Source organism: Neoarius graeffei, chromosome 1 (assembly GCF_027579695.1).
Source record: "Neoarius graeffei isolate fNeoGra1 chromosome 1, fNeoGra1.pri, whole genome shotgun sequence".
NCBI classification, from domain to species: Eukaryota; Metazoa; Chordata; class Actinopteri; order Siluriformes; family Ariidae; genus Neoarius; species Neoarius graeffei.
In genome coordinates, this window is record NC_083569.1 from 34496407 (window position 1) to 34515351 (window position 18945).

At 39.6% G+C, this 18945-nt stretch overlaps 1 protein-coding gene across 2 annotated transcripts in view; it reads left to right on the top strand.

Moving 5' to 3' along the window:
* The window catches only part of pappa2 (pappalysin 2), a 312855-nt gene that overhangs the window by 155882 nt on the left and 138028 nt on the right, over positions 1-18945 (top strand). For both annotated transcript variants that reach the window (XM_060931153.1, XM_060931162.1), the window contains exons 11-14: positions 7446-7639; positions 9144-9239; positions 9340-9481; positions 15622-15796. In XM_060931153.1, the coding sequence (XP_060787136.1) occupies positions 7446-7639; positions 9144-9239; positions 9340-9481; positions 15622-15796 (607 nt within the window). The remainder of the gene's footprint in view (positions 1-7445; positions 7640-9143; positions 9240-9339; positions 9482-15621; positions 15797-18945) is intronic.

Consider the following 18945-nt stretch of genomic DNA (forward strand, 5'->3'; position numbering starts at 1 on the left):
GCTGACTAAATAAAAGCGAGGGTTAAAGATTGAAACTGAATTCCATGTAGCGTCCATGACAGTGAATAATAAATACTGAAGCCCCTTTTTAAATCTTGCACCTTTATTCTGCCCCACTTTCCGTATAACACACAAGGTGTCTGTTGTTCCACCTCTGAGCCGGAACAATTGGTAGTAACAGAGGCAGACTTGATGTCTGTGTAAAAGGGACAGCCGGCATGGTGGGCAGAGGTGGGTAGAGTAGCCAAAAATTGTACTCAAGTAAGAGTATTGTTACTTTAGAATAATATTACTCAAGTAAAAGTAAAAAGTAGTCGTCCAATTAATTACTTGAGTAAGAGTAAAAAGTACTAAGTGAAAAAACTACTCAAGTACTGAGTAACTGCTGAGTAACTTTTGTTTATTGATCAGGATGTCATAACAGGCAGAGATTTCATATATATTTCACACATAAACTGTGTGTGTGTAGTTCTGTGTATTAGCAATAACAACAAGAAGCTCAAGGCAGTCTGCACATAAACCATAACACTGTGTGTGTGTGTGTGTGTGTGTGTGTGTGTGTGTGTGTGTGTGTGTGTGTGCGCGCGCGCATGTTCACTCCATGAAGTGACTGTTAAGCTTTAACAGCAGCTGGCTCTCAATTTTGCACTGTGAAGCTGTGACCTTTTAGCCGTGAACAGGTGAAAACAATAATAAATTAAATATTAATTAAATCTTTACAAAGTAACATAATAACAAAACAATGGGTAGAGGTTATAAAGAAAAAGAAGAAAAAGGCAGTCTGCACACAAACCATAACATTGTGTGTGTGCGCGTGCATGTTCACTCCGTGAAGTGACTGTTCAGCTTTAACAGCAGCTGAACATCACACGTAATATCTCCTCGTACGAAAAAGACTGGAAATAATCCTGTAAGATGCGATCAACGATGTTGATCCTTTCATCTCCCAAAAAGTTGTTTACTGGATCCATCTCGCAGAGGGGTTAGCAAGTGGAAGTAACAAGCAGAAAGGTTGCTAACTAGCTGCCAGTGCCCAGCTTGGCTGGGTGGTGGTGGGGATTGCTAGCAAGCGGTCAAGCTAACAAGCTAATGCCCTTCCTTTTGTGAACAAGCACTTGTAGACAAATAATAAAACAAATCTCACAGAAAAAAACACACCTAAAGTCTTCACTAATCCCTCTAATCCACAACAAATACAGTAGCTTGAAAAATGGAGATTTCACAAATGATATGTTAGGCGTTTTGTTATTTAGTAAGTTTTCACCAGTCTTCCATTCCCAGTTTTTGACCAGAGCCGTGTACAACTGTAACGCTATTGAGGAGCTGACATTAGGCGAGCAACCTTATTTTCATGAGCATTTTTTGGTTTCACATCAATAAAAAGTGATTGTTAGGAAGATTTTTTGTAGTTTTATTTCTTGGTTCTTTGGTGTGTGTGTGTGTGTGTGTGTGTTATCTTGCCGTCTGAGGCCGCAGTGCATCAATACATTTCCACAAAACAATGTATTTTACAGTTATTTATGATGTTACAATAGGGCTAACGTCTGCCTATGAAGACAGCCAAAAGCACACAGCCTACTTACCGCAATGTGTTTCCTCAAATTCGGCGTTGAGTTTTTATAAGCTGAAACGTCCACTGGTTTGGGGAGACACATGTGACACCGCATAACATAACTATTATTTTTTGTTGTTTGGAGAGTGAACATGGTTTGTATGTGTGGCCAGGGGTGTGCCTCTTCAGCTTGATGAGAAATGCTGGCCACTGTCTCTGCCATTTTTCTTCTGCTTCCGTGCTCTTTTCCACCTGGACTGGTCTTGCCACGGGAATTTTGTGTGCGGGCGCGCGCGGCGGCTTGGCTCTGTTTGATTGGCGAAATGGAATTAAACCATAGCTCCTCCCACTATGGCTCTGGCTGCTCCATTTGATCTGTGAGATGCTGTCATGTGACAGAGCCTCTGCTGGAAGTCTCGACAAAACATAAACAAACAGACCACGCATCGCACGGGTCAATAAAAATAAAGTAGCGAGTAATGAGCAGAATACAGCCCAATGTAATGGAGTAAAAGTACTGCTTCTTCTTCACAAATATACTCAAGTAAAAGTAAAAAGTATGCTGCATTAAAACTATTCTTACAAGTACAATTCATCCAAAAAGTTACTCAAGTAAATGTAATGGAGTTAATGTAGCGCGTTACTACCCACCTCTGATGGTGGGACAGGGGTGTGATATTTTTTGACACTGACATTCTTCTTTCCAAGACCAGTATGAATTCAAATGTCTCCATTCACAGCTTTTAAGGTCGACATGCCTTTCTGCCTCAAATCGCTTCCTACTTCTCTTCACTTTCTCTTCCAACATGTTTCTGATAGCACATTTTGCTTGCGTGAGTCTCTTTGCTCTTCTCTTCCTTGTTACCTTTCACTCGAATTCTCTCTCTCTCTCTCTCTCTCTCTCTCTCTCTCTCTCACACACACACACACACACACACACACACACACACACACACACTCACTGTCTCTCTCTCATTCTCTCTCTCTCTTTTCCATCCATTTGCAAGCATGGTTTTCTGTGACACTTTTTTCCTAAAAAGCCAGCTCAGCTAAAAGACACAAATATGTTATCTATATCAGGGGTTCTCAGCCTTTTCTACTGTAAGGCCCAACTATTCATACTTGTAATGAGTCAGGGCCCATTAAAAAAGATCTCCAATTATTTTGGCTTCTCTATTCAATTAGAATCTAATAATCTATTGTAAAGTGTATTAGTGGGATGCATCACTCCCTGTTACAGATGGGAGCCCAGAAATTAAATAAATGCAGTAAAAACAAACTGTTTTTAATTGTAGGTATTGTATTTAAATTTGTATTGATGTGCCAGAAACCAACATAAAACCATGCATGCAGGGCATTCTCAGTCTAAAGGGGTTAATGATTCAAAAGTGGAGTCTGGTCGATTAACACAAGAACTTATTGCCATGTTTGTGTACAGCAAACAACCAAGTTATTAAAATCAAGAAGTACACACAAAATAAGTGGATATAGAAACCACTCAATGGGATAGATTCTTACACACTAACAAAGAAGGATTTTTCCTAGGAGTTGGAAAATTATCCATCCATTGAATTCCCCAACATCTCAAACTACCTGGTGCTACAGACATCATTCTACATGGACAAGCAGATGAAAACCTGGAAGAGCACAGAGGTGTACAGCTTTTTACATGTGTCTGGGTTAAAGATCTAGGGATCAGGACACTACAAGAGAGATGGCCATAGATGGATCTAAGTGCAGAAAGAGTGTTTATTAGCAGGCATGATATTTACAAAAACGAAAGCAAAACAGAAAGCTGAATCATAAAGTAGAGTATTTAAACCGTGTTATAAACATGGCTAGAAACAAATGTGACAGTGATACTGACTACGTTTACATGCACATCCAAATCGAGCTGCTGTCGGTAATCGAGCTGAAGGTCCCAGCAGGGTGCCAGAGAAATCCAATCCTACATGCACACGATGAAATCGAGCTATTGTGTGAGGTGCATTGTGCACCCGAGCCACAGGTGGCGCTACACGCCCCATCGTGTTGGTACACTTCCGGTTGTCGTCATGAAGAAGAGCTATTCAAGAGTATAAACAAAGTTATGTTCTGTGTTCACAAGTTCCGTGCTCAAGCTGTTAGGCTTGCTCTAACAGACTGTATGGCTACAAACTGTCCTGAGCAGACCACTGTTTTGTAAGACAACTTATTTTGCACAATTGTATATTTTTCTAAAGTCCATTTTTTGCTTACAAAAAAAAAATTTTTTTTTTGCTTACAAAAAATATTTTTCTAAAGTCCATTTTTTGCTTACAATTTAACTTATGTCTTAATAAACACACAATTGTTTTGTTTTTATTGACATTCTTCAGATGTTGGACATCTATATATACACACACACACACAAATACAGTGACTTGTTTATGTACACAATTCACAGCTATGCAACAGCTGTACAGATGTATTTGGTGATACAGTAAGTGAGCTAAATTTTAACAGTGCAAACAATGCCACAAAAAGAAAAGATTCATGCCGTTGTCATGCCGACCGAGGCTGTTGTGTTTCCCGCTTGTGGTCTCGTCACTCGCCACTTCCGGAAGGGGCAGTGCTGAAGTAAGTAGCTCGAATACATAGCTCAATAGGGTATACATGCACTAAGTAGCTCGGCAGAAATCGCATAATCTAGGTCGTGTAGCTCGATTCCGAGAAATCAAGTTCGGTTCAATTTCAGCCGAATTAAGGTGTATACATGGCATTTTGAACTTCGATTTCAGTCGAGCAACGGCAGAAATTCGATTCTCTCTATGTGCATGTAAACGCACTGACAGATGATACTTCACAAAGCCTCTGTAAAAACAGCATCTATATCTGCATGTACTGATTGCACTCAAATCAGCATCAGGTGTTTCCCATAATGACTGGGTCCTAAGTGTGCGCACAACGTGCTCCGTGAGCAAGCGTGGCTACTCGAGCTGCACCAGACTCAAGTGTGCGAAGGCGTGACAGTCAAGTGTTCGCCTGCTGTGTGACCACAACTTTTAGCTCACGTGTATATCGCCATGCATCACCACCAAAATGCCTCATTTTCACTGATAACCCATCGCAAAGCATCACTGGCTGTAGTGTGACCGTAGCTTAATGAGACAGATGTGACGTCTAATGCAACCCAGCAATTGTACCCTACTATGAGTAAAAATTAGCTTCAACTTGAAAAATAAAAATCACGGCCCACTAGAGGGTGCTTCACGGCCCATTAATGGTCTGCAGCCAAGTGGTTGAGAAACACTGATCTACACTGAGACTGTTACTTTCCTAAAACATGAATTATTTAACAGAAGTGATTACATGTTGCATATGATGCTCAGCAATTTTGCTTGTGTTTGAAGAGTGGTATAAATGTGCATGATTAACAAAAGTACAGATGTGGACAAATTTCCTGGTGTAATTCCACAAAAAATAAGAACCCACATTTTTTTCTGAAATAACTTGAAACTAACAAAATTAATTGGCATACATCATTGTTTATTCCATATTTAATACAAATCAGACTTTGTGTTTTATTTTTGATTCAAAAGAATATTAAAAAAAATTAATGGCATGAACAAAAATGATGGGACCCTTAATCTAATATTTTGTCACACAACCTGTAGAGGCAATTACTGCAAACCAGGGATTTCTGTAGCTCTCAGTGAGATTTCTGCACCTGTCAACAGGTAGGTTGGCCCACTGTTCCTGAGCAAACTGCTTCAGCTGTCTCAGGTTTGAAGGGTGCCTTCTCCAAACTGCATGTTTCAGCTCTTTCCAGAGATGTTCAATAGAATTCAGATCAGGACTCAGAAGGCCACTTCAGAATAGTCCAGTGTTTTGTTTTTCACCATTCTTGGGTGCTTTTAACTGTGTGTTTTGGGTCTTTATTCTGTTGGAGGACCTACAACCTGTGACTGAGACAGAACTTTCTAACACTGGGTTGTATGTTTCACTCCAGAATGCCTTGACAGTCTTGAGATTTCATTGTGCCCTGCACAGATTCAAGGCACCCCATGCCAGATGCAGCAAAGCAGCCTCAAATCATAACCAAGCCTCCTCCATGTTTCACAGTAGGCATGGTGTTCTTTTCTTTGAAAGCTTTTTTCCCCCTGTGGACATAGTGCTGATGTGACTTGCCAATAAGCTTGAATTTTGTCTTATCTGTCCAAAGGACATGCTCCCAGAAGCCTTGTGGCTTGTCAATAGGCATTTTAACAAATTCCAGTCTGGCTTTTTTTTTAAAGTTTTTCTTTTAACAATGGAGTCCTCCTGGGTCTTTTATCATTGAGTCTTTTATCATTGACGGATGGTGCAATCAGACACTGATGTACCTTGGCCTTGGAACTCAACTTTTATCTCTTTGGAAGTTGTCCTTGGCTCTTTTTCTACCATTGGCACTGTCCTTCTGTTCAGTATGTAGTTGATTTTCCTTTTGTGGCCACGTCCAGGAAGGTTGGCTACAGTCCCATGGAACTTAAACTTCTTAATATTTGCAACTGTCATCACAGGAACATCAAGCTATTTTCAAGATGGTCTTATAGTCTTTGCCTTTAACATGCTTGTGTATAATTTTCTTTCTGATCTCGTTGAACAACTCTTTCCTTGCTTTCTCTGGTCCATGTTCAATGTGGTATACACAATGATACCAAATGGCAGAGTGATGACTTTTCTCCATTTAAATAGACTGAATGACTAATTAAAAGATTGAACGTGTGACACTAATTAAAGAAACAATGAGTTTGAAATGTCACTATAATCCAATAATTTATAATCTTTTCTAGTGGTACCAACATGGTCCAGGCCATTTTAGAACATCTTTGTAGAATAAGCAATAATTTTCCTCTTTTCACACTTTTTGCTTTACTCTTTGACATGTGAAAGGCATGCAAGTATACATGAGAAAATTGCTTTTAATTTAATCACTTTTCAGGAGAAATAAAGCATTGTTTCAATGAGCTGTAAGGGTACCAACAAATTTGTGCATGTCTGTACCTCAATACTCAGTTCATCTGCCGTTGTTTTGAAAGCAATGCCAGTATGCTTGGGGTATTCATATTTTCGATGCATAGATAAGTCACTCTAGATGCTCTGTTGTGACACGTCACACCTATGCTTGTGGAATGCCAGCTTGCAATATAAAAACATACACTGGCATGGCTTTATACCAGCTTTATTTGGTTCAGTGTGAATCATGAAATCCAGAATATTGAGGGATCTTCTTTACATCGATATTGCAGAATATATGTGAAAAAAGGGTTGTAGAAAGCTGGTTTTGAATAATCCAAGCAATATCCAATGCTGAGGATGACTGACATGAAATCACTTTTGGATGTCTCGTGAGGTATGTTTGTATGTATATGTTATGTATGGATGGATGAATGCATCAAAAACAAATAATCAAAGCCCTGAAATGACACTGTGACCCCTCTCCCACACATTTAAGCATGCAGTGTAGATAATCAGCCAATGTTCATGGAGTGAATGTGTTTTTAATTTGGTACTGGAGTCCATTCATCACTCACCTCATCTATGATCTTACCGGGCATGTAACTCATTTACATGTGCCAGCTGTAGAGGAGTTTTGATCTTTAATTCAAATTGCTTTTGTCGACCTTCTTTTCCTCTACAGTTGAGCTTTGTGCCACCTCATCCTTATTAGAGTGCTTTAATGAAATTTTACTCTATTTTTTAACTTATGATCTCATACCCCCTTTTCAACTTAATTGGTATATTGAACTGGTATGAAAATTGCCCCATGTAAAGGATCCCCACACTTCATCCCTTACCTTGCACCTTATCCCTGTGCTGAGCAGTGATAATCAAATTAGCTTTTGGCACTGCGACTGGTGTTAATTGGTTTGTGCTCTCTTGTTTTTTTCAGGTCAGCCAAGTCATTGCTACTTTTATGAGGGTGATGGTGTGTGTGAGGAATTTGAGAAGGGCTTCAGTCTTCAGGACTGTGGCTTCTTTACTCCAAATGGCTTCATTGACCAATGGGCTTCCAGTGCAACAGCTTCTCATCAGGACTGGAGGTGCCCTGCACTGTCTGCAACAGGGGAGCCCAATCTCAGTCTGGTAATGCACAATGCTGTGTACAAATCCGAACAATTTTGTAATAATTAGATGGGGGCAGTTCACAGTCCAGCTCTAAATCACTTATACAATGTTTTAGAACTATTAGAACCATACCACACAATACACTAACCTGCACTGAGTCACCTATACTACTAACTGTGCTACCCACTGCACTACCTCCTAGTCATCTGTGCAACTACACTGCAAAAACCCGGCTTACAAAAACAAGAAAAAAAAGTAATAAAATGAGGAATATTTTACTTAAAATAAGCAAAATTATCTGCCAACAGAACAAAAAAATTTGACTTGGCAAGATTTTTAAAAACAAGTAAATATATCTAGCTTTAGAAACCCCACAGATGTCTTAAAACTAGTGTATTTATACTAAAAACAAGTAAAGTTGTACTACTCATTTTAACATGCTAGATACTTTGTCCCCCAACCAACAGTTTGACTATTTCATCTGGGCATATTGGTGTGCTCTGTTTAAGTAAGTGTTTATACCAACTGAGACCGCCAAATAAATCAAAATCAAAACAACAAACCAATCCATTTTGTAGCCTATTTTTTTTTTGCCAGATTGACAATACAACAATTCATTTCATTTAGTTATCTGTTTTGTGTTAAGAGATTAAAAGAAAGGATAAGATGCTTGAAATAAGAAATTCTGACTTTGACAAACTTGTCATGGTTAATATAACACCGATGAAATTATGGTAATTCTCATTTTAAGACAGAACTTACTCATAACCAGTAATAAAATCTCAATAACAAGTTATAATACCTTATTAAGATAATTGAGGGAAAAAATGCTTAAAGTAAGTGAAATACTCTTACACAAAACCTGCCTGGAAAGGAGAATTATCTTGGCAGACAAATAATAAGCATATTTTGTCTTGATTGAAGATATTTAATCTTGGTTAGATTTTACTTTTTGCAGTGTAGTATTAAGGAATTGATTTTAGTCTATTCTTAATATGGAAATATTTGTATACTTGTTTATTTCAACCTGCTAATTGAACCAGATTAACACAATTTGGAGATATTTCACTTCAAAGACTACTTAATGCTCAGAAGTTGCACTGATAAATTTATTGTTTGGGTGAGTCCCATATATTTTGCTATTATAATGAACACACTAAATATAGGGTATGAAATAATGTTTTTTACACCCTATATCACAGGTTCTCAACTCTAGTGGAGAACCCCCTGCCCTATAAAATTTAACATTTTCTCAGCTTCCAACACACTTGATGATGTAATGAATCAGCTAATTAACAGCCCTTCTTAAACTGAATTTGATGTGGGGAAAACACTAAAATGTGCAGGAGAGGGGAACCTGTGCCCTGTGTAATGTAACGTATATCCAGTGGGGAGTCATTTGGGATTCAGCTATTGTCTCTGAGCAAGTGTTACAGCTATTATTTATTAACAGTTATTATTTATTAGTTATTGTATTATTATGGTTACATATTATAAAATAAGATAATTTTTGCCTTATTAGATGTGCAGGTCTCAGTATGTGGAAATGAACGACGCATTAATGCAGGATGCCTGGGTCCCCTGCACAGTCTTGACTGCACAGCCTGTGTGGCTCAGGGTATGCACTGAAATTGAAGGAAAATTTAGAAGCATGAGAGAACACACAAAGATGAAATGTGTTCATGGCAGTTTTTTCTCTTCTTTGATGTTTTGGTCAGGTTGAATTTGAGCAGCCTGGGGTAGCAGCCTCCATTCTCATCTATCTGGCCGATGATGGAGAAATGCAGAACACTGGAGAACAGTGCAAGAAAACAGTGTCTATCCAACTTTGTGACACTAGCAACAAAAACCACACACTTGGTACATTTCACAGAATATTTAATCAGATAAAATGAGTGTGGCAACAATATATATTTTTTAACTATAAGTAATAGGCAGCACGGTGGTGTAGTGGTTAGCGCTGTCGCCTCACAGCAAGAAGGTCCGGATTCGAGCCCCGTGGCCGGCGAGGGCCTTTCTGTGTGGAGTTTGCATGTTCTCCCCGTGTCCGCGTGGGTTTCCTCTGGGTGCTCCGGTTTCCCCCACAGTCCAAAGACATGCAGGTTAGGTTAATTGGTGGCTCTAAATTGACCGTAGGTGTGAATGTGAGTGTGAATGGTTGCCTGTGTCTATGTGTCAGCCCTGTGATGACCTGGCGACTTGTCCAGGGTGTACCCCGCCTTTCGCCCGTAGTCAGCTGGGATAGGCTCCAGCTTGCCTGCGACCCTGTAGAACAGGATAAATCGGCTAGAGATAATGAGATGAGATGAGACTATAAGTAATATAAAACATAACCACAAGCTTGGTGATCAGTGTATTTATGTTTACTGTAGTGTTTTTAGAGCAAACTGAATATACCTTAACTTACATACTGTGTAATAATTTAGGAATTATTTGACATATATTCAATATTCAAGATTCTGTACAATTTCTAGGTCCATATTTACCCAACCATCCATCATCTATACTATTTATCTTTCTGCTGACTTTTGGCAAGAGATGGGGTACACCCTGGGCAGGCCTCCAATCTATCGCAGGGCTAAATCACAGAGATGAACACGTGTTCACACTCACACCTATGGGCAGTTTAGAGTTGACCAAATCTGCATGCCTTTGGACTGTGGGAGGAAACCAAAGCACGCAGAGGAAACCCACACTGTAAAAATAAATAAATAAATAAATAAATAAATAGTTATTTTGAATTAAAAAAGTGAGTAACCTGGTTGCCTTAAAATTTTGAGTTCATTAAAACTCATTTAGTAAGTTAGCATAATGAGGCAATCAAGTTGCATTGTGCTAACTTACTATATGAGTTTCAACAAACTTGAAATTTTAAGGCAACCAAGTTAATCACTTTTTTTAAGTTTACACAACAAATCATTTTTTACAGTGTACGCAGGCATGGGGAGAACATGTACATTCCACACAGAAAGGCCCCAGTCAGCCACAAGGTTTGAACCAAGAACGTTCTTGCTGTGAGGCGATAGTGTTAACCACTGCACCACCATGCTGCCACAGTCCATATTTCAAATGAGATTTTTGTCAGACCTAATCTCTTCTACTGAAACATGTTTTCAGATGATACGCCATTGGATTTGATCTAAAATGGATTATATGGTTTTAAGTTGTGGAGTCCATGGCAGCTTGAGTGCACACTGTCAGTAAAGCAAAATCGGGATATATCAAATACTAATAAACATTGAAATTCTTGTAAAATTTTCAAATTTTCTACTTTTCATTCAAGTTGTTGTCAGTAACATAATTTGTCATGAAAAATGGTGCATTAAATTAGAATATAATGCAAAATAGAAGCATTTTCCCTAGTGGTCTCAAACTTCAAAATTGGCATGCAGATGTAATAACAGCATGGGACAGGATTATGTAACTCATCTATGCTGACTCACATAAAATACTTTGTTTTGAAATAGATAAAATAAATCACAATTCCATCTCACCTTTGAATAGTTTTAGACCAAACTTCAACATACCTTTGGTGCTTTTAGGAACAGCATTTTCTTTCATAATTTGTCTTTTTCTAATTTATAATTCTTCCTCGCTTATGGTAACAAAGCGATTGGCCCCCATTCTGCTGAGTCACTCTAGGAGATTATTGAAGAAATAGCCTGAATTTCTCAACCAATCAGTGTGCACAATTTCCTATAATCACCTGTGTATTTAGACTAAACTACATACTGTATATGACATGTAGTGAAAGTTCATTATGTCTAACTATTATAACTATTCTATAAGTTCGTTTCTTAAGACACGTATTTTTTAGGATGTTACCTTGTTTGTTGACAGTTTCGGCGAACACTTCCGCCTTCTTCAAAACAGTCACCAGATGTCGAGTGGTGACGTGCCTTATTAGCTGATGTACTCTATGGAGGCGTGAACGTCCCGCCCAATTTGACAGGTAGTCCACGCCTCCTGCTGTCAGGTCGCTGCCCCAGGACTGCGCTCCAGGTGTGTGACAGCGCGTACGCTCCCTCATCCCGGTTCATGGTCCTTTGCGTCCGCTTGCGTATCTCCACTGCTTCCAAAATCCAACACTGGTATCTATTCTCTTCAGCGCGAATGACTCTGGCCTCTTCCCAATTCATAATATGCTTTTGTTGTTTGCAATGATCTGAAATGGCTGATTTTAAGTTTTCTTGGTTTGCTTTTTCTTTTTCGGATCTTGTGAGTCTTTTTGTTGTTTCTTTTTCACATTCTAATTGGTGTTCTTTCCTGCGAGTGTGGAAGCATCTGCCCGTTTCACCAATATAGACTTTATTGCATAAACGGCAAGGGATTTCATATATGACGTTGCATTTATTGTCCAGTTGTATTTTGTCTTTGGGGTGAACTAGCAGCTGTCGGAGGTTCTTGTATGGTTTGACCGGGGTGTTGATGTGGTATTTCCTCATGGATCGTTGGATGCGTTCTGTAACTCCTTTTATGTATGGTAGTGTGACAAAGCCCTGGTTTGTTTTTTCTGTGTTTTTTCTTGTTTGTTTGTTTTTTTTCTTTTTTTGTGTCTGTAATTTCCCTTTTCGAATTGCCCACGGTGGATATTGGCAGTTTTTTAATGCCTGTTGGATGTGTTGTTCCTCCTCCTGTCTGTCTTTCTCCTCCGTGATGTTCTGTGTTCGGTCATATAATGTTCTGATTACTGACATTTTGTGTGCGATGGGATGTTCAGCTGTCCAGAGAAGATATTGGTCGGTATGTGTAGGTTTTCTGTATGTTGTAATTCTGATATTACCTTCTTCTGTGTGGTGTATTTTTAGGTCCAGAAACGCTATTGTCTTGTCCTCTTCGTGTGTGAATTTGATGTTGCCTGTCTTGTCTATGGAGTTTAGATGATCCGTGAGTTGTTGTATGTAGCCTGTTTTGGTTATTTCAAGAATGTCATCAACATATCTTTTCCAGAAGATAGGTTTGCATTCGTCCAGTGCTGTTTCTATGGCTCGGGTTTCCAGATCCTCCATAAAAAAGTTGCATAGAGTGGCAGATAGAGGGTCCCCCATTGCAAATCCCTCTTTTTGTCTGTAAATTGTACCTCTGAATTGGAAATATGTGGAAGTGGAAATGAAATGTAATAGTTTTGTTATGTCCTGTGATGTAAGTTTTGTTCGTTTTTTCAGGGTTCTGTCTGCTTTTAACCGGTTTTCTACTATGTTAAGCGTGTTTGTGACCGGTGTTTTTGTAAAGAGGGATATGACGTCATGTGATACAAAGATTTCATCCTTTTTTATCTTGATTTCCTTTAGTTCTTTCGCCAGTTGTTTTGAGTTTTTGCAGTGGTATTCCGTAAGTCCGAGGAGTGGTTAATTATGTCTGCCAGTGTCTTGGAAAGGTTGTAAGAAACTGATCCTATACTGTCTACTATGGGTCTTAGTGGTGCTCCGGGTTTATGAATTTTCGGTGTGCCGTATATCCGGGGGGTGATGTCTGCTGTGGGGATGAGGTGGTTGTATGCTTGTTTATTGATTTTGTTGTCGTCTATTAACGGTTTGAGTAATAGTTTTAGTCTTTTTTTCTTTTCCTCTGTCGGGGCTTTTTTGAGTATTTCATATGTGTATGGGTCCGTGAGCATTTCATTCATTTGTTTTTCATATTGATTAGTGTCCATGATAACTGTGGTCCTCCCTTTATCAGCCGGTAGTATTTTTATTTTCTTGTTCTTTGTGAGTGTTCTGATGGCTTCCATTTCCTGTTTTCCTGTTTCCACCAATTAGAATGTGAAAAAGAAACAACAAAAAGACTCACAAGATCCGAAAAAGAAAAAGCAAACCAAGAAAACTTAAAATCAGCCATTTCAGATCACTGCAAACGACAAAATCATATTATGAATTGGGAAGAGGCCAGAGTCATTCGCGCTGAAGAGAATAGATACCAGCATTGGATTTTGGAGGCAGTGGAGATACGCAAGCGGGCGCAAAGGACCATGAACCAGGATGAGGGCGCGTACGCGCTGTCACACACCGGGAGCGCAGTCCTGGGGCAGCGACCTGACAGCAGGAGGTGTGGACTATCTGTCAAATTGGGCGGGACGTTCACGCCTCCATAGAGTACATCAGCTGATAAGGCACGTCACCACTCGACATCTGGTGACTGTTTTGAAGAAGGCGGAAGTGTTCGCCGAAACTGTCAACAAACAAGGTAACATCCTAAAAAATACGTGTCTTAAGAAACGAACTTAAAGAATACATATATGACATACAGTGGTGCTTGAAAGTTTATGAACCCTTTAGAAGTTTCTATATTTCTGCGTAAAGATGACCTAAAACATCATCAGATTTTCACACAAGTCCTAAAAGTAGATAAAGAGAACCCAGTTAAACAAATGAGACAAAAATATTATACTTGGTCATTTATTTATTGAGGACAATGATCCAATATTACATATCTGTGAGTGGCAAAAGTATGTGAACCTTTGCTTTCAGTATCTGGTGTGACCCCCTTGTGCAGCAATAAGTGCAACTAAACATTTCTGTTAACTGTTGATCAGTCCTGCACACCAGTTTGGAGGAATTTTAGCCCATTCCTCCATACAGAACAGCTTCAACTCTGGGATGTTGGTGGGTTTCCTCACATGAACTGCTCACTTCAGGTCTTTCCACAACATTTCGATTGGATCAAGGTCAAGACTTTGACTTGGCCATTCCAAAACATGAACTTTATTCTTCTTTAACCATTCTTTGGTAGAATGACTTTGTGCTTAGGGTCGTTGTCTTGCTGCATGACCCACCTTCTCTTGAGATTCAGTTCATGGACAGATGTCCTGACATTTTCCTTTAGAATTTGCTGGTAAAATTCAGAATTCATTGTTCCATCAATGATGACAAGCCATCCTGGCCCAGATGCAGCAAAGCAGGCCCAAACCATGATACTACCACCACCATGTTTCACAGATGGGATAAGGTTCTTGTGCTGGAATGCAGTGTTTTCCTTTCTCCAAACAAAATGCTTCTCATTTAAACCAAAAAGTTCTATTTGGGTCTCATCCATAGCCTTCTGGCTTGTCCACATGACCTTTAGCAAACTGCAGATGAGCAGCAATGTTCTTTTTGGAGAGCAGTGATTTTCTCCTTGTAACCCTGCCACGCACACCATTGTTGTTCAGTGTTCTCCTGATGGTGGACTCATGAACATTAACATTAGCCAATGTAAGAGAGGCCTTCATTTGCATAGAAGTTACCCTGGGGTCTTTTGTGACCTTGCTAACTATTACACACCTTCATCTTGGAGTGATCTTTGTTGGTCGACCACTCCTGGTGAGGGTAACAATAGTCTTGAATTTCCTCCATTTGTACACAATCTGTCTGACTGTGGCTTGGTGGAGTCCAAACTCTTTAGAGATGGTTTTGTAACCTTTTCCAGCCTGAAGAGCATCAACAACACTTTTTCTGAGGTCCTCAGAAATCTCCTTTGTTCGTGCCATGATACACTTCCACAAACATGTGTTGTGAAGATCAGACTTTGATAGATCCCTGTTCTTTAAATAAAACGGGTGCCCACTCACACCTGATTGTCATCCCATTAATTGAAAACACCTGACTCTATTTTCACCTTCAAATTAACTGCTAATCCTAGAGGTTCACATACTTTTGCCACTCACAGATATGTAATATTGGATCATTTTCCTCGTTAAATAAATAACCAAGTATAATATTTTTGTCTCATTTGTTTAACTGGGTTCTCTTTATCTACTTGTAGGACTTGTGTGAAAATCTGATGTTGTTTTAGGTCATATTGATGCAGAAAATTTGAACATTCTAAAGCGTCCACAAACTTTCAAGCACCACTGTATCTATTTGAAATGGGCACTTTTATTGATTATTAAACCTAAGCATTTAAAATTGGGCAAAAACTCATAGGGATATACCTCTGAAAGTTAAAAGTATTAGTAGTTAAAGGTGTGTGTGTGTGTGTGTGTGTGTGTGTGTGTGTGTGTGTGTGTGTGTGTGTGTGTGCAGGTACTTATGAGCTCTCATGCCAGCATAACCCCTTGGTGGTGAACGTGACCCATGACTTGAGCATACCCTTCTTCCAGACAGCTGCTTTGTTGCTGAACTTCTCCACTGTTCATGTGGCTGTGCTTGGGGTGGCATTGCGTACATCCTGTCATTTCAGTCCCCTCGCCCTGACTGGGTGCGCTGAGGGTGGGCTCTTCCACGTCTTCACACATGCTCACATACAACCCCGATTCCAAAAAAGTTGGGACAAAGTACAAATTGTAAATAAAAACGGAATGCAATGATGTGGAAGTTTCAAAATTCCATATTTTATTCAGAATAGAACATAGATGACATCAAATGTTTAAACTGAGAAAATGTATCATTTAAAGAGAAAAATTAGGTGATTTTAAATTTCATGACAACAACACATCTCAAAAAAGTTGGGACAAGGCCATGTTTACCACTGTGAGACATCCCCTTTTCTCTTTACAACAGTCTGTAAATGTCTGGGGACTGAGGAGACAAGTTGCTCAAGTTTAGGGATAGGAATGTTAACCTATTCTTGTCTAATGTAGGATTCCAGTTGCTCAACTGTCTTAGGTCTTTTTTGTCATATCTTCCGTTTTATGATGCGCCAAATGTTTTCTATGGGTGAAAGATCTGGACTGCAGGCTGGCCAGTTCAGTACCCGGACCCTTCTTCTACGCAGCCATGATGCTGTAATTGATGCAGTATGTGGTTTGGCATTGTCATGTTGGAAAATGCAAGGTCTTCCCTGAAAGAGACGTTGTCTGGATGGGAGCATATGTTGCTCTAGAACCTGGATATACCTTTCAGCATTGATGGTGTCTTTCCAGATGTGTAAGCTGCCCATGCCACACGCACTAATGCAACCCCATACCATCAGAGATGCAGGCTTCTGAACTGAGCGCTGATAACAACTTGGGTCGTCCTTCTCCTCCTTAGTCCGAATGACATGGCGTCCCTGATTTCCATAAAGAACTTCAAATTTTGATTCGTCTGACCACAGAACAGTTTTCCACTTTGCCACAGTCCATTTTAAATGAGCCTTGGCCCAGAGAAGACGTCTGTGCTTCTGGATCATGTTTAGATACGGCTTCTTCTTTGAACTGTAGAGTTTTAGCTGGTAACGGCGGATGGCACGGTGAATTGTGTTCACAGATAATGTTCTCTGGAAATATTCCTGAGCCCATTTTGTGATTTCCAATACAGAAGCATGCCTGTATGTGATGCAGTGCCATCTAAGGGCCCGAAGATCACGGGCACCCAGTATGGTTTTCCGGCCTTGACCCTTACGCACAGAGATTCTTCCAGATTCTCTGAATCTTTTGATGATATTATGCACTGTAGATGATGATATGTTCAAACTCTTTAAATTTTACACTGTCAAACTCCTTTCTGATATTGCTTCACTATTTGTCGGTGCAGAATTAGGGGGATTGGTGATCCTCTTCCCATCTTTACTTCTGAGAGCCACTGCCACTCCAAGATGCTCTTTTTATATCCAGTCATGTTAATGACCTATTGCCAGTTGACCCAATGAGTTGCAATTTGGTCCTCCAGCTGCTCCTTTTTTGTACCTTTAACTTTTCCAGGCTCTTATTGCCTCTGTCCCAACTATTTTGAGATGTGTTGCTGTCATGAAATTTAAAATGAGCCAATATTTGACATGAAATTTCAAAATGTCTCACTTTCGACATTTGATATGTTGTCTATGTTCTATTGTGAATACAATATCAGTTTTTGAGATTTGTAAATTATTCCATTCCGTTTTTATTTACAATTTGTACTTTGTCCCAACTTTTTTGGAATCGGGGTTGTACAATGCATTTAATATTTCACATTTAAAAAAAAAAGTCAGACTTGAATTGCAGCTTCATTTAATTGCTTATACACATCCATGCAATTCTGTTTACAATGGTACTCCTTTCTGATTTGATTTGAATTGAAGTAAATATCTAAAACAGTGATCGCTAATCTTGATAAAAGCTTTTCAGTTTTCCTGCTGTGATTCACCTGAATTAATGCTGGAAAATTTGATAATTACCCAATGAGTTGAATCAAGTGTGATAGAAATAAGATGTTCTACATCCTTTAGTTCCAAACTTTTACAGTGGTTTCCTTCAGAACTAGCAGAGTAGCCCAGTTTGTTTCCTTGCCAAAGAGGACTCTTTTTCATTCTTATCCTGTTACGGACTTGAGGAACTGAACTGACACATCAAGGGTGATGGTAATTCTTGTATTTGACTTATTGCTGTTTTCACCAGACTTCAATGTGTTGCTATTGACCCATCCCACGTGACGTCACAACAAATGCGGCTGCCATTTTGGACATGAACTACCAGTAGTCTACCACAGCTAACAACGAGGAACAACGGCGAAGCATCGAAAGGAATATAGCCATCAAAGAAAGTTTTTACTTTCAGCAAGACTTCCATCATGCCATTATATTGTTGTGCACCTGGATGTAGTAACCATCAACACACAAGGCAAGATTTATCATTTTATCGGATCCTGTTAAAACGAATGTAACGTTTTAACAGTCATCCAAATGACTGAACGTAACGTTGCTACAGTAACATACTAGCTACTATGTTGTTGATATTAGCTAGTACTAACAGCTAGCTGCTAGTACACTGCTACAACACAGACACCGACCCTAATAATACAGTTCTTGGACATTGCCTGGTAACAGCAAATTTATAACGGGCCATGTCTCAACAGACTAAGAAGTTATTTCAATGACATTTAATAACATTTTGTTTATCCTGAGGACCGACATTAAATGAAAATGTGAACAAATCTTAGCTGTAATAAGATGGCGACCACCGGCTCCAGGGACGATCCACTGATGTAAGTATGTGACCCAGCCTGACACAAAATATTTGTAGGCATCCAAACTCTTATATGCTTTCAGATCAATACCTGTGTATGGCGATGGGTTTTTAACGACATAGGTATACAGATCATGTGGGCCGAAGTCAGGTAAAGACGAGGGCTTCGTGTACATCCGAACGTCAGTGAACAATCCTGGTGGAAGCAGGTAAACGTCGTTCTCTAAGCCTGCTAACCTCAATTTTTGCAAATACCTCTCCCTCTGCTCGCCCTGTAAATGCCCTACGTCGCTGGATAGTGAAGGTGTTTTCTGCATCTCGCTCCTTTTTCTTTTATGTTTTTCGTTTGTCATCTTCCTCGCATTCAAACCGATTCGAACCGAAGTCCACTTCATGTCCAAAATGGCGGTCGCGTTTACGAAGGTCACGTGAGTGGGAAGGGTCAATATCAGGCAAATGGCCTATTGTTTGAATCACTGTGTAGCAG